This window comes from Helicoverpa zea, chromosome 10, assembly GCF_022581195.2.
Source record: "Helicoverpa zea isolate HzStark_Cry1AcR chromosome 10, ilHelZeax1.1, whole genome shotgun sequence".
Classification (NCBI taxonomy): domain Eukaryota; kingdom Metazoa; phylum Arthropoda; class Insecta; order Lepidoptera; family Noctuidae; genus Helicoverpa; species Helicoverpa zea.
The window spans coordinates 5,581,489-5,600,712 of NC_061461.1; the positions used below are offsets into that span (position 1 = coordinate 5,581,489).

Consider the following 19,224-nt stretch of genomic DNA (forward strand, 5'->3'; position numbering starts at 1 on the left):
GCACTGCCGTGCCCTCAGATAATAAGTTACTTAATATAAAAATGTGATGGTGCATAGTATCGCCACGCCATCACAAAACGAAGCGACATGCGTCCGGGATTAAAATGAAACCCACGCATATCTCGCATTACAAGTCCAACAGAGTGCGAGAGTTTCGTGTGAAACCATTCATAGTAAAGTTTATTCGTATTACTTACCGAGACGGCGACCATACGATGACCGCACAAAAGCCGTTTAAATTTTAAACGCGATCAGCATTAATGCGATCAATATAAATGGAATAAAGTATAATGGGTGCATTTATACTACTATTACTAGTTATCAAAGAGCAATTAAAGAGACAGCGCGAACCGAGAGCCGCCGCGCCCGCACGCTCGATTTACTTTTGACTTCGATTAATCGTTCTTTTTGTTGAACTTCAATCTTTTACATTTACATAGGAATGTTTATGCTGCTGGTACAATAATATTCAAATACTAAGAAAGCTAGTTGTTATTACTTACCGCTGAACAATACCACAAACAGTAAAACCTCTAAATACAGCAAGAATACCTACATACTTATTGAAAATACGAAATGTGAAGGCCTATCAATAGACAAGTGAAAATAAATAGGTGCTTAATCAATGATCGAGGATTTTCATCGAAACCCTCTTCTATAAATAAACATGTTGAAGAATGCAACGTATTTATATAAACGAGGCATTGACGCGCTGACACTGTTGATGAGTCATGACGCAAGTCATGCGTCTGCGGTGCGGAGGAGAACCGGCGTTTGCGCAACTCGCGCCCGCTGTCTGTCCGTGCGAACTTGAACTTGCGGACGGTCAAGCGCAATGTTACCATTCATTGCTGACTTCTCTATTATCATTTATACATCTCCGCATGACTGTTGTAATCTTTAATAATTCACTCTTAAGTTGTATCTTAATCTGAATGCTAGAGTCAAGCAAAAAGTCTTAAGTGATATTGAAAGCTTTGCTTGTATGAGAATAAAGTAGAACATGCTTCAATTAGCGATTGACATAATTAAAAGAGGAAATCCTCAATGTCGTCGTCGTCGCCATAAATCTAGAGTGCTGCGGTAACCTGTAATTACTTTAAAAAATATGGGTGGAGCCACAGACCGAGATTAAATAACTCGATGTCCAGTAGTTCGCTGAAGTATGTTCTCTTATTTAACTCTATCGACCTTAAAACAACTGTTATTCAAAAGCCTTGATGCTCTTTACCGGCACAGCTATTCAAAAAATATTATTTAACATCTCAAATAGCAAGTCAGGCAGTACCGAAAACTTCATTCATAAAGTTATGCTTGATATAACTGAACGCTTAAGGCCTTAAATCGATTACAACTAAGGTTCACAATTCGTAACCGCTACAGTCGAGTGCATCTCCACTTCCCATAAACTATAGTGAATGAAGAGAAAAACGTCGTCTAAACAAGTTGACGGTGATTCAGTAGTAGAAGCGTCCGGAATGTCTGTCGATTGTGCGAGGTGGAGAAGACAAAAAGTTAATTAAAGCTGTTGACGGTGACAGTGGCGAGAGCCGCAGGTGGCTATGGGAAGCGCGGCCGTGCGCGTCGAGCCGCACCGCGACCAATCGACGCTAATTGTAACGATGCCAACGAACGACACTGCTTCTGTTGACACTGTCAAACCAAATTGATCGTCTACACAGCGCTATGAGATACACATTTTATATTTATGAAATTGAACATAGTCATTTTTTTTAAATGTTTACCTTTTGTTGGAGATTCAGGAATGCGTTTGCCAAAATATTGGTATCCAAATAATGTCTGCCGGCCTAACATTGGTAACTATATTACTGACGTCTAAATAAATAATGTTGAAACGCGTTAGCTATTCGTAAGCTTAAAGGATCAAGCTCAGACTACATTCCAAAGACGTATGTAGTTTATCATGAATGCTGCATATTAACATGATCGATATCAGAACAACAATACAGGCCAAGTTCCTACGAAGACGGTGGCAACTATATTTTTTATTTAGACTGCTTTCATTCTGGACAGCTAAAGCATATCATATACAAGTTTGATTACGTCTCCAAATTGTAATTGGTCAAAGCTTATACTTTTTAAATTGGTATAATTAATAAACACAATACAATACAAAAATAAGTACAAACAAACAAATGACAATATTTGTTGTTTTTGTTTCTCACGACACGCATCATAAAGTCACATGCAAATATGATCATTACGAGAACTTTCTTAAACAAACAGCAACAAGAATGATACATAAAGTATATTTTATCAACACAAAAACCGTGTCGCGTAACTCGTTCGTTGTTGATCAATGTCTTCATAACGCATATCTGAATATTCTCAGTGACGTGTTGTAAGTGAAACAATTTATGTGCGTTACCTATTTATTCTGACTAATTTACTGTGAGTGAGGAGCCGTTTATCTCAACATCGGATTATAAATTTCAGAGGGGAAAGATATTTCCCTGTAACTGAGACCTGCCGAGGCCCTTCTTATGATTATGTTTCATAACAACCCGCGGATGAGATGTATTATTTTACAACTCAAGAGGTTTTAGTTCGTTGTGCCGTTGCGGTTATTAGGAAGACTTTGTTGCAACACAATACTATTTATTTCTTAAGAGGTGTCCACGGTAGTTGTTTTCATTTTACCGTATTACAAGTTCGTATTTATCTTGCAAAATGAAACGATATGATTCCAAACGTCAATACACAAAGATCAGAAACGTAATTTAGGTATGCGGACTATATTTTCTTCAGTGCAATGATTATGACCATGGCGTTAACGACTTTGAAATAGTGATTACGTGAACCTAATCGTGGTATCATCTATAAATTTTTGTATATAAATATATAATGTTCGACGACGGGGACTCTGTTCACATGTCTGCGTGCGCATGCACACATCTTTCGACGCGCCCATTAACGCGCCAGAGATCAATTGGCTTTCGAGCCGTGGGCGGACCGTTTCATTAACTATTATAATATAAAAGCAGTCCAAGCTGATTAGTTCCTTGAACGTCTAACGCTTTTTAACCTATAATCGTATATTTATACAATAACCTTGTAAGGAGTGCCATGAGCGCTTCTCAGCGTTCTAGCTGTTGTTTTTTTTTTCGTTATAATTTATTGAATAAGAGTAGCATAAGTATTACAAATAAAGAACACCTACCACGCGCCATAAGCAAAGAATCATTCCGAGAAACATAAAACCGACGCGATCTATTATGTAAAGGCATAAATCCATAAAATGATATCGTAAGACGCAACGTGACTAATGCATAGGCGATTCACGGAGAGTTGTATAATAGTCGGAGACACACGAATTACCCAGTAGCGGGCGCTTATCTGATAATAAATATTATGGTCCATTCTTTTAGGCGAGACGGTCATTAATCGAGCAGTCGATAGCGCGCGTATCGCCTTACGAGCCGCATTGTTGGGCCAACAGTTGTTCCTATTTATCAAGACGCCAGTAATATTGTTGTGGCTCACACAAAGAGCTAGCGATCGCGACGCAACGCCGCTACAACGCCAAGCTCTTTGTTTCATGACAAGCGACATCGGTATTAGTGAAATATTAATCGAAACTTTGAATAAAAAGGCGCCCACTTGTAAAACAACCTGTTACAGTTTTTTCCAGCAATAATTTTTAGGCTAGTCACGTATGAAAACCCTTATAAAATATGACAACGATAATCTCTACAAAAAGTAAATTAACGCCTTTAACAAATCCGTTGATAATACATGATTAATTCACACCTTTTCATCTAGTAAGTACCGTTATATAAAATCCGGAGGCTTTGTAGCTTGAGACTATGACAGCAATATTAGAGTCACGAAATCGTCAAGGTTGAAATCATTTGCATATAAATTACTTTCGTCGATGCGTAAATCCACGTGTTGCTCGGTGAGAATAGAGATTAATATGGTAGGTGTCCGTGCCGACCGGGTGACAGACAAGTTAAGCTGACATCCGTCAACGCCGTCGGTCGTAATCGCCGGATCGAAGATCGATGCTAAGCCTGGCTTATTGAACTCTTCAACGGATTCGAATCAGCAGCCTAACACGTTCCGAGTTCATCGTTCGTCTTACTCCCAGCCTACACTATCGAACCAGTTATCTTTTCTAAATCTGACAGCTTTCGGGTCAGTGGACATTCACGTATGCAAGTTCCGTAATGTAAGTTGTTACAGTGCTAGCATTATTGGTAGTATTATATTATTATCTATAATTTTTCGACACATGGACCGTTCGATAATATCGCCTCTTATCTGGCTCGTTTCATATTGTAGATCAAACTATCTAGATAGAGAAATTCTATGTTTCCATTAGATGAGAGATCTGGTCAAATAGCATAAGGGCTGTTGTTTGGTGAGTATACGTACTCGTACATATGTGCTGCCTATAAGATACCCTCCAGCGCCTCGTCCGGGTGCGAGTGGTCGTGAAATTTTACGACGACTACTGACCCGTGCGTAACACTAGCTTTAGAAGTTGTCCGCAATTATGGTATAATTGACGCGCGTAATCGGGACTGACTCCTGTGAATGCCGCCGAGAGTTTTTTTACTGCAAATTACGTAACTAACGACATTATGTGAGAAGGGAATGAATACGTTTAAGAGTTTTTCTCTTTTGTCTCCGAAACACAAGGTGAAAAGAAATATTAGATCAATTGGAAACAAAGTTAATACTTTTGTGCATACTTAGGTGATGCCGTAAAATGATGCAGAGTAGACGCAGAATTTAATAAGCTTGAAAGGTTTACGTTAGAGTATACAGATAGTGCTTAAAGTAGCAAGTTGCTATGATAACTGCGGGCACTTCATTAATATAGATCATTATCAAATCACTGTTGAAAGATTAATGAAGCTGAGAGTAGAGGTTGTACCGGTTTGTGCACGCGATAACGCGTAAAGTGAAAAGTGAAACAGGTACGTACAGTGAAACAGCCCGCATATCGCGCGCTCACAATTCTTCTATTTTTAAGGTAATTGGAAAGCGGCGCCGGCGCTGAGGCAACAGCAGCACATAAATAGGTCCAAATTGTGTTTGTAGTAGGGGCGGGGGATATCGGGAGGCTAGCGAGGAAACGAGGAGCCGCTGCGTATTTATTCTATTTGCCGAACGTGCCTCTCTGCCGCGGTCGCTGTTTGACGATGCAAATTTATCGCGACGCTTAATAAAACGCGCACCGACCTCATTGATTCGCAGATGTTGCTCATTACGAGGCGATGCGGCGCAGCCCGACACGCTCGTCCTGCCGTGGCGTAACTACATAAACCTGTTCACTCAACAAATTATTATGAACTAGCTTCCGCCAGCGGCTTCGCCCGCGTGGTGTGTTGATGAAAAGTAGCCTATGTGTTAATCCAGGGTATCACCTATTTACATACCAAATTTCAATCAAATCGGTCCAGCCGTTTTTGCGTGATTGAATAACAAACATACATCCATACATTCTCACAAACTTTCACATTTATAATATAAGTAGGAAGTAGGATTACAGATGATACTACCGCATATGGTACTCCAATGGTTCGCGGTACTACCATCATAACACCCAGATAAAACCATTCTCGTAGCACTACATAGACTGTAACGTCTGGGGCTGTTATTCTACTATATTATAACCGCTTGCACAAGCAAGGAAGTGAACATAAGGTGAACATTAGAAGAAACAGGAATGCCCATTGCGGGTGAACATAAACTGCTAGCAACAGTCGTTTGATCCGATAAAGTCCCACATCGGAGGTTGGAGCAGCTCGCAGTTGCGCCCAATATCGACATATTCGAGCCCTTCCTCTTTCTCGAAACAATGAAGCTCGTTTGAATCGATTACCGAGCTGCGGCGCCGCTGCACACATTTTTTACGCCATAAAGAGCTTGTTTGTAAAAATAGCAATTTTCTTGCCGCTACGCCCCCTTATTCGAAACTGGCTCGATCGCTTCTCATGCAAAAACACGGGCAACTTGGGAAAAAAGGAGCCGAAGCGTTGCATTTACCGCCCGCTGGGAGGATCGCACCTCAGTCCAATCGTTGCCGCAACCTCCATCTGAGCCAAACGCATGCAATAGTATCTGTTGTATGCACGTATGTCGCGTATAACTTCTACTTAACGACATTGTTCCTAGGAATGCTAGGACACACAACCACCGAAACATTGTATTTATTTATTGATTCAGTTGGTACACGATATGTGTGTTAGCGTGATGGGTTCTTTCCAAATGATGATAGTATGGCGAATTAGCATTCTTGACCGAACGCCGTCTTCAAGCTCGACGTAAGTAGGTACCAGTACTGCTGGGTAAAAAGCATGGCACTTGAAGAGTGAGCTTGCTTTTCCCTCTTTTAAGCGAGATCAACGCGTTTACCTCCGGCGCGGCTCGGCGCAAATTGATGGTTTCACCTCGTTCCATGCAAAACGATCGCAGCGTCCCTCTCGCACGACGCGCGCTCCAGACAACGCGGTAATCATTGTTTTTGAAACGAGAATAAAACGACACCCATTTCAAAGTATACACGGGACGGGAGAGAAAAACGAACACGCTGCGGTATTCTGATAAGTTTAAGATAAATAGCGCGCTGAGTTTTACTTGGCCTTTACTCCGACGTTTCTTTTTTTTTCGTTCCAATTCTGCGTTCGTAATCTAAACTGGGAATCGATTTAAAATCATTTGTAACGAGCTGCATCATATTCATGTATTCAATATTGTACATACAGCACAGAATTTGTACCCATTATCAGAGATTAACCATTTCGAAAATAAATAAAAAGTTACACATGATCAAAACAAAGAATTCTTGAACATACCAGGTACTAATTTTATTACTAGTCTAACTGGTTTGCACCTTGTAAAACGAAAGAACTACAGATCCGTTGCATATCTGTAAGCTGGCCACAATTAGATACTACTACTAACGTGAGCTCGATAAGTACTGGCTCTAGTAAGCGGTACCAAGTACATAATAGAATTTACCAGATTGGGTGCAGGAAGGAATATCCTATAGCATAGCAACTATTTATTATATTGCCAAAGCACCACTTTAACATGAACACTATTTAATACGGTCAAAATATACAGTATGCAAAAGTGATCGTATTCACAAACACACCAATCAATACCACCAGAGATGTCTGCTAGACGCTGCATCATAACTTTGGTCCGTAAAAAAAAACTTCGTTTACAACCTTAATAGCAAGAAGTTATTAAAATTAACAGGCACGATTGACATAAAAGCTCTCCATGTTGTTATAATTACGATACAAAGAGAAATCTTTGACCCGTATCATATCCAGCACAGCGTACAACGTATAATATCGTAAGAGCGCTGATAATGAAGCCTGTGTCAGTAGTTGAGAGGTGAGCACAAAGCGCATCTCATTTTCGGCAGCAAAGACAAAAGCGGTAATAGGGTAGTTGAATAATTTTTAAAAACTTACTCATAGCGCGCCCTATGGCCAAATGTAACTGAAATATTAATATTTCAGTAAAATACAAACTGAAACATATTTTATTTTGTATTTTTATGAACTTTTTGACATATGACCACCAAAACGCCTCAAACTCTCATGGCGAATCGTGTGACGTCATACGTTGCAAAACACAGTGCTGTTTGTTTTTGGTGGATGAAGCGTTCTTATAATTAAAGCAATAAAATGGATCACAAGTTTTACAAATATTGTATAGTGCCTCAGTGCGAAAGCTCGACTATTAAAACACCTGAAAAACTATTTATACATGTGCCTAGAAATGAACAAAGGCGAAAGTGGCTACAACTTGCAAGACGCGACGTGAATGTGGCTTTGGATTCAAAAATGTACTTTTGTGAGGATCATTTCGATGTAAGTTTTAACTTTTTTGCTATAAGTAATGTTCGTTAAATATATTAACGTAATAATAATAAGTAATATCTAAAAAAGATAGTTTTTTTCCGTTGAATGCAACTTGGATTTTTAGGTTAGAATACGAATGAGTATTTCTAACAAAAACTTTAATTAAGACTTTAAATTACAGTTGCCAAATGATATGGAAAATTACATGGAATATCATGTCATGGGATTTGTATCGCAAGTTCGGATGAAACCAGATATTTTACCTAGTAAATTTGATTGTCAACCAGATAGAAGAAAACGAGCAAGCAGTAGTTTGGAACGACCATGTGCTCTAAAAAGACAAAGGATGACTATAATAGCAGAGTGCTTAAATAAAACAGACAGCAGCATTGCCAAAACTACTCCAGTTCAAGAAAAATCTCCAGTTATTAATAAAGGTAAATTCATGTTCTGTTACCAACTTATTTACAGACATTTTTAATGTGTATGTTGTATAGCACTGTAGTACATTATTTTGATCTATCTTATAAGGTTCAATATAAGCATAAATAATTGATATTGAGATTTTTTAAAGTACTTAATTTATATACCTATATTTATTTTTAAAGTGTGTGCAATCTCACAATTTAAATATGCACCTACCCAACGTCTCCAAATCACCTGAAGGTTGACTAGTAGATAATCTTTAGGTATAAGTCTGCCTCTGTACAAATGTTCATGAAATTAAATAAATAAATAAAAACCTCTAAAACAATAAGTGTTTAACTATTAAATTTATCTGGAATAAATCCATTTTCATCATCTATTTCTTTTCAGATTTACAAAAAACTAGAAAAACAGAAGATTGCTTAAATAAAACAGTTGAGAGCAGCATTGCCAGCACTAGTTCAGTTCAAGGAGAATCTTCTGTTACAAATTCAGGTATTCTCATGTACCAACTCATTAGCTGACTATTTTAATATTTACAATAGTAGTACATCATTTTTTAATACTATATTTATGATGTATATTTCAATAAATATTTATATGGAACCACTATTATTTTTTTCAGATTCACACATGATCGGAGGAATTTTACAAGAACCTAAAAAAACAGCAAATAAATGTGTACAAGTATTGCTGACAAAGAAATACAGAAGCAAAGCTACTCAAACACAAAAGAAATCAGTGGACCAGGCAGCTTCACCACCTTCACCATTCAGATATACCAAAAATGTTTCTACATCTCCATTTAAAGTTGAACATGTACAACCTAAACTATCACGACCATCTGGATCTGGAATATCAAAGAAGTTGTTATGGGAAGAAGATAACTCAGATAGTGATTTTTCTTTATGTAAGTCAACTGTGACTCATTCAGAATCTTCACCGTCTACAAAATCTACTTCAGGCGGCAGCGAAACAGTTAAACAGGAGAAAAAATCAATTGAAGCTGTACAAAATATAATTAATAAAATTAAAAATAAACCTAGGTTTTACATTGGAATACCCAAAAGCAGTTACTTTTTATTGGACATAATAAGTAAAGAAACCAATATTTCAATAGAAAATTTGATGTTATGTTTGAAAAAAATTCGCTTAGACACTAAAAATCAAGAACTAGCTGATGACTTTGCAATGACACCATCGAATGTTACCAAAATTTTTTTTAAACATGTGCTTACATTAGCAAGTGTGTTGCGTCCATTCATTGTGAACATAGATAAAGAATTAAATAGAAAAACCCTGCCCATGGCATTTAGGCATAAATATTATAACGTTAGCTGCATTATTGACTGTTTAGAAATTGAGGTGCAAAAGCCATCTAAGTCAGTCAACCAAGCATTAACTTGGTCTGAATATAAAAAAGCCAATACAATTAAATATTTAATATCTTGCACTCCAAATGGATTAGTGAACTACATATCGCAAGGATTTGGGGGCAGAACAACGGATACATGCTTGGTAGAATCGTGTGATTTTGTAAATACTTTAGAAAAAGGAATGGTTGTAATGGCAGACAGAGGGTTCAAACACATTGAACAGTTTTTATTAAAGTCTAGGGTTCAATTAGTTAGACCTCCAAGTGTACAATCGGGTGGAAAACTAAGTAAGGTTGAGGCTAAGCAAACGAAACAAATTGCTAGTTTAAGAATACATGTGGAACGTGTGATACGGCGTTTGAGAGAATTTAATATGTTAAGACCACATGCATGTGTCAATACAAATCATGTAAAAATATTAGATGATATTATTACTATAGCATGTGCTTTAATTAATTTGCAAGATTCTCTAATTAAATAAAACTTCAAATGATGCCTTGTTTTATTTATTATAATTATTTTTATACAAAAAGTAACATGAATATTAAACCTAGTATATCCATTATTATATCAAAGTATAAACAAAACCTAGTTAGGAGTTGTTTATACTTTGATATAATAATGGATATACATTGTTTTGCCAAAATGGAACCAAATTGGTTTCTATAATATTTACAACAATTTTTTCATCATAATCAACATATAACATTTCAATTTTCTTGTTTTCACTAAATTTAGGATCAGCTACACAAAATATGCACTTTTTTAAATCAGCCAAGTACATCTGAATTTGGATTTGATAATAATATCTTTCAGTAGTTTTCCCATCTTTTATATAATTCATAAAAGTTTTTGCACTTGTAGGGCACTTAATTTCTATTATGTATTCTTCACAGATACCATCTGGTGATCCAGCGATCATAGGATATTTTGAGTTCAATATTAGCCCACACGTTCTAATTGTTTTCTTTAACTTTCGTTGCAAAATTTGCCTCACCGAGTCTTCTAAAATCCTTCCTCTTCTCATTGCTGGTGTGTCTGGTATCTGTCCACCCATAATTGTTGATATTAATGTGCCATCTGGGGTCTTACAGCGACTTACTTCGAAAGCTCTAGATGCGGTTATTCGGCCATACCGCAGTTCATACCATAGTCTGCTTTTGTATTGATTTCTAGTTTCTTTTTCAACTTTTCTGATAGTAATATCTGGTATATTAACATTTTGAATAAATATTTCAGAACATTTTTCTTTAAATTTAAACACAAGTTGATGCATTGAAACTAATGCTGTATCTGAAAGGTTTGAGTTGGGCTGATATTTTAATAATTCACAGTCCTCAATTTTTCTTTTACTTGCTTCGTGTAAATACTTTGCAAGCACACTCGAATTCGATGACAAACTAGGACAGCCCTTGGACATTTCTTTTGCAGTTATGCATTTAAGACTGGTACCAACTTGTGACAGTTTCGACTTTTTCCAATAACACTCAGTGGACGTGCATGATGGCTCTTCACTCCTGCGATGAATCCACATGACAAACGCTATGGCATGCTTGCAACCGCCATGGGAAGCTACGCAGTCATGGCACTCTAAGGAACAAATCAAGTCCTCTTCTTCGTCAATAACTAATGTCACTGTGTATAGTTTGGAGCGCACTTTATGCTCTGGACATATTTTACATTTTATGGTGCAAAGTTTTCCGTCACGTTTTAATTGCACGTAGCTAATTGCATCATCCCCGTATGATGCACGAGATGATCTGAAAAAGAAATTATGAGAAGTGTTTCTTACATGAGAATACACATACATAACCTATAAACAAAATGAATTTACATATTTATATTGTAACTTTTGTTGAATGGTTAAAAGTTTTATTATATTGCTGTACTGTTAAATACTTACAATGAAGTTTTGGTATTCCGGAATTCGGCAGAGCAAAAATTGGTATTATTTGCGAAAAACGCACCCAACATAATAACATCGACTTTGGGCAAGTTACTGCTAGTCGCTTTTAAAAACCCTGCTTCCATTGTAGTTACCAACAGTTTCTAGTATTAGTATAGTATAATTAAGTAAGAAAAACGAAAGAAAGTAAGAGAAACAAATGAAAACCACAATATTATTACGACCGTAATGATAATGAATATGTCAAGCTAATGTCAAGTTGTTTTGTATTGCAACATACGACGTCACGCGCTCTCATTGGCGTTCGTTGTCACGTGACTGAGGACTGTATTTTAGGAATTTTAAAGTTAAAAAATATTAAATAATCGTGATTTATTTATTCAATTTAATTAAATTTTAAGATTTTTAGATATTTAGCTACCATAAAAAACATAAATTTTCCAAATATTTTCTTACTGTCATCTACCCTATTACAGTTACCAATTGTACCTGTGAGCGCCAGTTCAGTGCGTCGCGGTTCGTGGGATGAACGCAATAACTTATTTTACAACTAAATTGATGCACTCAAGTTGTAAAACAATAAGTTTTTTACGGCTATCAAAGGGTTTTTAATTAGTTTACCGAACCAAAATTTAATAAAGTATGAATATGAGTATTTAATTATGTTTAGAAAGTATCCAATCTTTCCCGTTTTTTTTTTAATTTTTGTTTTCCACCAGGTTCAATTAAAAGTGGATACCACTGTGGAACTTCTTATTTAAAAAAAAGTTCTTTAGAAGTAACTCAGTGAAGGGGCTTTCGATAGGACATAAATGCTTGTGCATTTTCGAAGTGTGCAGTTTTATATCACGAAAAATAACTTATTGGTGACGTCATGTTCTCAAAGCTTCCGTCCCACATCCTTAAAGGTATTTTCATGTACCAATACCAGCTACCGCGGTTCTTTTGCGGCAGCGAAGTTCTATTGGAAGCGAGGTATAATGTGGAGGTCGTGTTCTCACGTAGTCATGTGTTTCCTACCACACTGAGGCATTTCTTTTGTATTTCTAACCTCGAATAAGGCGTCGGTAGAGTGATTATTGCCATTAAAGTAGGAGTTTTAAATACATGATATTATGACAATTGATTACTATCTGACCATATGCAGTTGCAAAAGGACTATGAATATGGAAAAATAGTCTGGGATACCTACAATGTATTTTTGAATTTTCAAAAAATGGTACCTATTCGTGTTATGCGAAATGGAGAACATAATAATGATACTAAAATACACCAGTGATTAAACGTGATCTATCATAAATGTTAAATGCTCTGAAGCATTAAAACATATTTTATAGTCGCTCGTAATAAAATGAAAGTTCTGTCTTTCACTTCACTGTAGAAATCCAGGACACGAAAGTTTCACAATTAAATATAATTCAATAGCTTTAATCAAATAAAAACGTTCCATTCCAGAAGTACTCAATATTGACTTGTCTAAACATAGGAACAACTACTACTATCTAATCACAACTTGTTTTTCCTTGAGTTCAAAGAATGCAATCAGAAACTGGTGGCTATTCGTTTTACGCCACAACCCTTGCACTAACCTTTACAGCCTATAAAACCATCGCTGACAGCGTAAAGGTGAACCTTTACACCGTGCGTTAATCTCGTCTTAGGGGAAAGTGTCCAATATATACGTACGTAGTTACTAGATTCGGTTTTAGTTTAGGAAATTATGTTTTCTGACTTGTCTTTGAAATAAAGACACGTTGTTTAGACACGTAGGTACTGAAAATGCAATCACTGTTACATATGGGACGTGGTCTGCTTTCAGTTTTGCTATTTTTTTGTACACGGCTAATTTCAGGTAAGTGCAATGTCATGGCAAGTGTAAAATACAATTTTACTTCCAAACTTACACGATGTTTTATCTAACCATAGACCCTTAATAAAATACATCAAACACGGAATGAATCTGGAATCTGCATAACTCACGATCGTGGTACGAGAAGCACCTACAGTCTACACTTAACAAAGGGTAGTGTCAGTGTCAGGTTGTTCGCGTGACCACGACCGAGCGGGATTCCTCTTCACTCATTTACAGGATCGGTTTACTTCGGCATTCCTCGGAGGCAGGACGAAGCTTTATTAGGCCGTTGAGTCAAGGGATCACACGCCCTCGCTGCCACTCTCACTGTCGAAGGAGCTATGTTTAGGTAAAAGTGTTTCGCTTTTAAGATTTATAGGTTGTTATGGGATAGCTATGTAGTTGTAGCTGTCGCACAATTTTAGAGATATTTTTTGACATTTTCAATGTTTGCAATCCTATGTAATGTCTTATAGACTTGCGACACAGAAAGACCTTAAAGTGAAATTTTAATTAATTCCTTGCTTAGCAGGTAGAAACTATAGGTACCAGCAACACCGTTTTAGTAAATGACTAATTTGACTTACCTAATAACAATATGGCTACGGCAAGAAAATTAAATTAAACACGCACGAAGTAGCCTCGACGATAATGAAAGCCGAGGCGAGCGAGCAAATTATCATCCAGTTGGCTTCACCGGGTTACGCAAGACAATAAGCAAACAGCTGGCCCGATGTGCAATAGGTAACCCGCCCGACAATTGTGGCCGTTGATCATAATCCAGATACTGCACCAACTATGGCAAGCATTTGTGTCCGTAGGCCGAGAGGCGCACGACTGCCATCGAAAGTGAATTGTCGTGCCTGCAACAAACATGTCGCCCAACATTTGCTTGTACTGCTCCGTGACTAGACTTTCGCGCAATCGGACATTAATACAATCATAAATGACCTTACCGTTTCCGATCGACGACTTCGACACTAAAAGCTGCTATTTCATTTCAACTTCCTTTAATGGGTATCGTTACAGGCACACAGAATTGCATCAAAGCACAACTTAACGCTACAAAGTAAAGGAGAACCAGCAAGTAACAAGTTAGGCTAAACCTTAAATGTGCCACAAGTACTCGCACTTAATCATAGATGAAAATGGATATTAAATTATGAAGCACGTTATTAGAAACCCAAATCTTGTTGAAAAGTATGTCTTCGGGCACAGGTTAAGCGCAATATTTACATTATCAATTGTATGTCATCGGCGTCTTCGGAGCGATGTTTTCACTCGTGCGCCCGCCGTGTTACCTTTCGAAAGCGTTGACTCATAAACAAAGCGACCTCTGAACTTAATAACAATGTGAAGCGGGCGTGCGAAACGGGAGATGCACCCAGCGACTTGCAATAATTCTTTCGGGGCCCATCGAGTCGCTAGGTACATGACGTGCAATAATTTAGTGTTGTGTACAAACGGCAAAAACTGTTCACGGTTTGCGGCGATGGCTCAACGAGATAACACCCCTATAAAGAAACTTTATTGTCATACTTCTGACCCACATCTGTTGTTGCCGCTAAAATGGTAAAGAAAGTATAAACTCTTTTTCAAAGTTTACTGCTATCTGTTTTGGACAGTACCCATTGTAGAGACTAACACAGTACCTAAGTTGAAGTATCAGACAACGTGCAGTAACGAGACAAGGCCGCCGAGAATTTATTGTTAAGAGAAAATATCGTTGCAATTATCTGATATGGTGGAAATCGTGACTAACCTGAGGTCAATATATAATTCGGCATCTTTGACATATATAGGACCTTGTGCCAGTATTGGTTTGGCCTATTGTTTTTGATTTATAACAGACCGTTACTAAACATAAGGCAATATAGAATAAATACCTCCATATATTAAAGAAAATTTCACTGCGGTTTCAGAATTAATCATGATGGAACTGGAACATGTTTGTAGTCTACATACCAAGAAACAATTGCCAAACTTTTACTAAACATGAACGAATAAAAAGTAGATCTATATCGACAAGTGATGTCAGCCGACGGGGCAAGACAGCGACCCCAATGTCGCGTAATCCGCGAGCTTTGTTACGAAACCGGTATGCGTTCAAATGTTGCATTGGAATCCGAAGTCTGCTGTACCAAATGCACATTTAAGTTGGACTCGGACATCATGAATACAAACTCATCTATTTTGTACGGGTATCGAAGATCGAGTAGCGATCCAGTTTGCAGCGATACATAATTCGGAATGTAACCGGCAATCTGATGCACTTTGGTCTTGCAGAACTGGTGCGCTATTTGAAGCTATTGAGCAACTCTGCTAAAGCGATGCGATCCCCACAATAGAAAATATGCTAACCAGAACCTCATTTTGAATTTCATCCTGAGAAAGACGATATAAGTTTTCAAATTACAAGAGCTTAGTACTTATTGATAAGTTGTATATAATATTCAATATTCTCTTGCGAAACACACAATAATATCATTACAGTAGGTAAATATATAGTCAATCCACTGACCAAAATAATAAATTAAAAAATGTAAATTAGATTTTACGATGGAGAGTACGATAAAACAACTGGATAATTTGAGCATTAACAACTTGACACCTACAAATTAAATTCGTGACCACAAACAATTTCAAATGTACACACGAATTAACAGAGCGATAGTTGATGTTCCCACACTCTCCTGCAATTTACTAGATAATATAAAACACGACGTTAATAGGAACAAAACATTTCCAAAATTAAATAAACACGCACAAGCACGCTCTGTCGGGTTCAGTATAATTCGATAATTTACAACATCGAATCCGGTGCAGGCGCCTTCGGCTGTAAAAGAGGTTCTCGTGAAATTCGGCGGCAGCCGGCGATCGTATCTTAGACACGCTATCCATCATATTGCGCTAGACACGCAACTATCAACCTAACTAATTATTTTCAGAATGAAGAAAATTAAATATGTCAATTACAGTCAAAATCATTATTTATTACCGAGCCTAAGCGAATTGAGATTTGTTCTACATACCAACTATCCACTTCATAATTTGTCATAATATTCTAACAGGTGCACAATCTCATTAACGAGCAACTCGTTATTGAAAGTGACAAGCGGTCACAGCAATATTAACCATCAGTGAGCTCGAAATGAATAAAATTAAGATAAAGCAAAGGGACGATCCTCCACTTCAATTACGGCAACCCACACAATGATTAGACGTTTCACTAGAAGCGCTGCGGCTCGATCGTGGACCGACTTGAGTTATTAAGTGCTAGCTTTGTTACAAATACATTCAACATGACGTGGATTAATGGAATAAAATGCCAGCGTTTTTATATTTGATCGCGTTTATTCCTTGTCAACATTCTAACTACCGGATTAAGTGCAGTCGTTTATCTAAGCTTTTGAATTCTACAAGGTCACTCTTTTATGGGCTATTTTGTTTAGGTGCACAGTTTTATTTTGGACAACTTAGACTGTTGTAAAGATCTCAAGATTTGAACCAAGACTGCAGCTTGCTGCTTGACGGGTCAAACGTGCCACCGTCACCGTTGCAAGAGAGCATAGGACACACTAACTACAACTTGAGTTGTAGCCCCACGTAAACGAATAAAAGAAACTAGTTGTTCGTTATCTCGAGCAGAAGGGCGACCTTCAACTTAGCTCGACCTGAATACAGAGTAGCGTAATAACAAGAGACACTGGGCGGTAAACGTTGGATGCTTTCGTATGCAAAAAGCGTTAAGTGTTAGCCGACGCGGTTGTACGGGCCGAACATTAAACAAGCGGTTGCGACCTAAAATAGAAATGGGTTGTTTGAGTAGGGTTCTTTCGCGAACGCAATTGTACACGAACGTGTCTTGTTACTGAATGCGTTATGCAAATGATGAGAAACCACTGACATCACCTGTAGTTTGATGGATACTAGGAATCTACTAAACATAACGTTTCTTCATCTATGTTCAATTTCTTGTAACCAACCATAAAAAGTTAATTACTAAATTGCAACGTCGTAATTAAGAAGTTTTGTTGAAGGTTGAAGCATCACTCGAAATCATCATTAACTAGTTTGTCTATAAGTAGAGAAACAATTCACATAAACAATTATACTAGCTCTACCGTTTAAGAGCTATTAATTGCGGCAATTTGAGGGTGATTAAATACGAACGGGTATAGTGAACAGGCAATCAGTCAAATCTCGACAACTACTCATGTTAATACGATGATTGCTTCAAGTGGGACTACTGACGGACTCGATTTAAAACCTAATTGCCTTGATTTATCGTTATAAAAGCGTAAAAATTATTCATTTCATTGGCTCATAATTCGTTGATCATACTTCAAAGTGTTTTCTTAAGTTTTGTTGAGTAAGAAAGGCTCTAACTACATACAACTAAAACAAATTGAATTGGTAGCAAGGTTTTGTAAGCTGGAAATAACATGGGCTTAAGGTGGATTTTCATTATTTACCAACACATCTAAAACTACCTTTAAGTGTCACATTACGTAAAGGCAAAAATGTGTGTGTCTTTTTTTCATAGAACAGATGACAGCCAGTCTGAATCTTAACAGCTGGCCATTAGAAATTACTTTTCTCTGTCCTGTATAGAATAACATTTGTCGTAGTTGTAAATCGTAGTAACAAACCAACAAGTCGTAGTTATTAGTTGGCCTCAAGGTATAGCCAAGGGTCAGTACAATGTTGCGCTCATTATGCGAATGTCGCGAGTTCGCGAAGTATGGATGACCCGCGGCAAGCGATGCTCACGACCAACCGCCGACCACATGCCGCAGTTACTGTCTAACCAAACTACTGCGAGTGTTAACATAGCCTTTTTTAAGTGTACAAAGTAAATATAAGTAAATGTATGTGGTAAAAAATTTGTACAACAATAACGTAGGAAACCGCGATTTGCTGAGTTGAACTTTGTTGAAATATGTTTTATCGGTTTTAACATCATAATAGTTTAAAAACTTGAATATGTACAAAATGCAGTAACATTCAAAATAAACTTCAGTGAAAAAAAGGAAATTTTTACTGTCAACATTATATTTCGTAAAAATCATTTCTGATTCCTGCAAATACAAATTGAATAAGTGCGTACCGATCGGGACTATCGAGTTCTCTTTGAAGTGCCATTTAAAGACTTACTTATTGTAAGGTAATGGCGACAAAAGGCTTAACCTTGCAATCTTTAAATAATAATGTATCTTGCGATTATAATTTGATTCGAGCCAGCTTTTATGACCGGATAGGACATTGGAAATGTTCCTGTCTCGCTAAACGGCCCTCGTAAATTGTCGATTAAGACGGTACACATTTGAACGACAAAAGCCCTCGCGTCAGAAACGACCGCCGCGGCAGAGGCCGGTGCTATAAATTTCATAATTAATTTTATTATCGAAGCCATTGCTCGCACGTCGACTTAAAGCGAGATTTGCGATGCAAAGCCACCGCCGCCGTCCGCTTTATCATTAAACGTTCACGATACTTCGCCCGCGCTCCGATTTCATAATGTCCCTTAATGTTCTGTAATTGTTTGTAAGTAAAGCAAGTGCCTGAAAGTCTTCGACACGGCATACGGAGCGACTAGCGACTGTGTCAAAAGCCATCGCTGTAATAGAGTTTTCTTTCTCGACCGCTGCGGTTATAAAGCTAACTTCTTTTTCAAAGAAAAGTAATGAGAATTTAACTCAGCGGAAAACGGTCGACGGGGCCAGCGTTTCGTAAGCAGCGATGGAGAAAAAATATTTTTTACGTTATTCGCGAGGGTTGAACGTCGTCGTGGCGATAGTCCGCGCACAGAGC

The 19,224-nt window shown here is 37.6% G+C and overlaps 3 protein-coding genes across 3 annotated transcripts in view; 1 reads left to right on the plus strand and 2 right to left on the minus strand.

The window, feature by feature from the left end:
• LOC124633665 (lysine-specific histone demethylase 1A) overlaps window positions 1-19,224 on the minus strand; it is a 243,195-nt gene that overhangs the window by 154,016 nt on the left and 69,955 nt on the right. The window lies entirely within an intron of this gene.
• LOC124633674 lies at window positions 7,468-10,145 on the plus strand. Its single transcript, XM_047168978.1, has 4 exons — window positions 7,468-7,859; window positions 8,032-8,287; window positions 8,667-8,771; window positions 8,902-10,145. Exons 1-4 carry the CDS (start codon window positions 7,674-7,676, stop codon window positions 10,131-10,133), a joined length of 1,779 nt encoding a protein of 592 aa, XP_047024934.1. The 5' UTR covers window positions 7,468-7,673; the 3' UTR covers window positions 10,134-10,145.
• Window positions 10,143-11,795, minus strand: LOC124633669. The gene is made up of 2 exons (XM_047168971.1): window positions 11,556-11,795; window positions 10,143-11,412 (listed from the first exon to the last, which is right to left on the minus strand). Exons 1-2 carry the CDS (start codon window positions 11,681-11,683, stop codon window positions 10,245-10,247), a joined length of 1,296 nt encoding a protein of 431 aa, XP_047024927.1. The 5' UTR covers window positions 11,684-11,795; the 3' UTR covers window positions 10,143-10,244.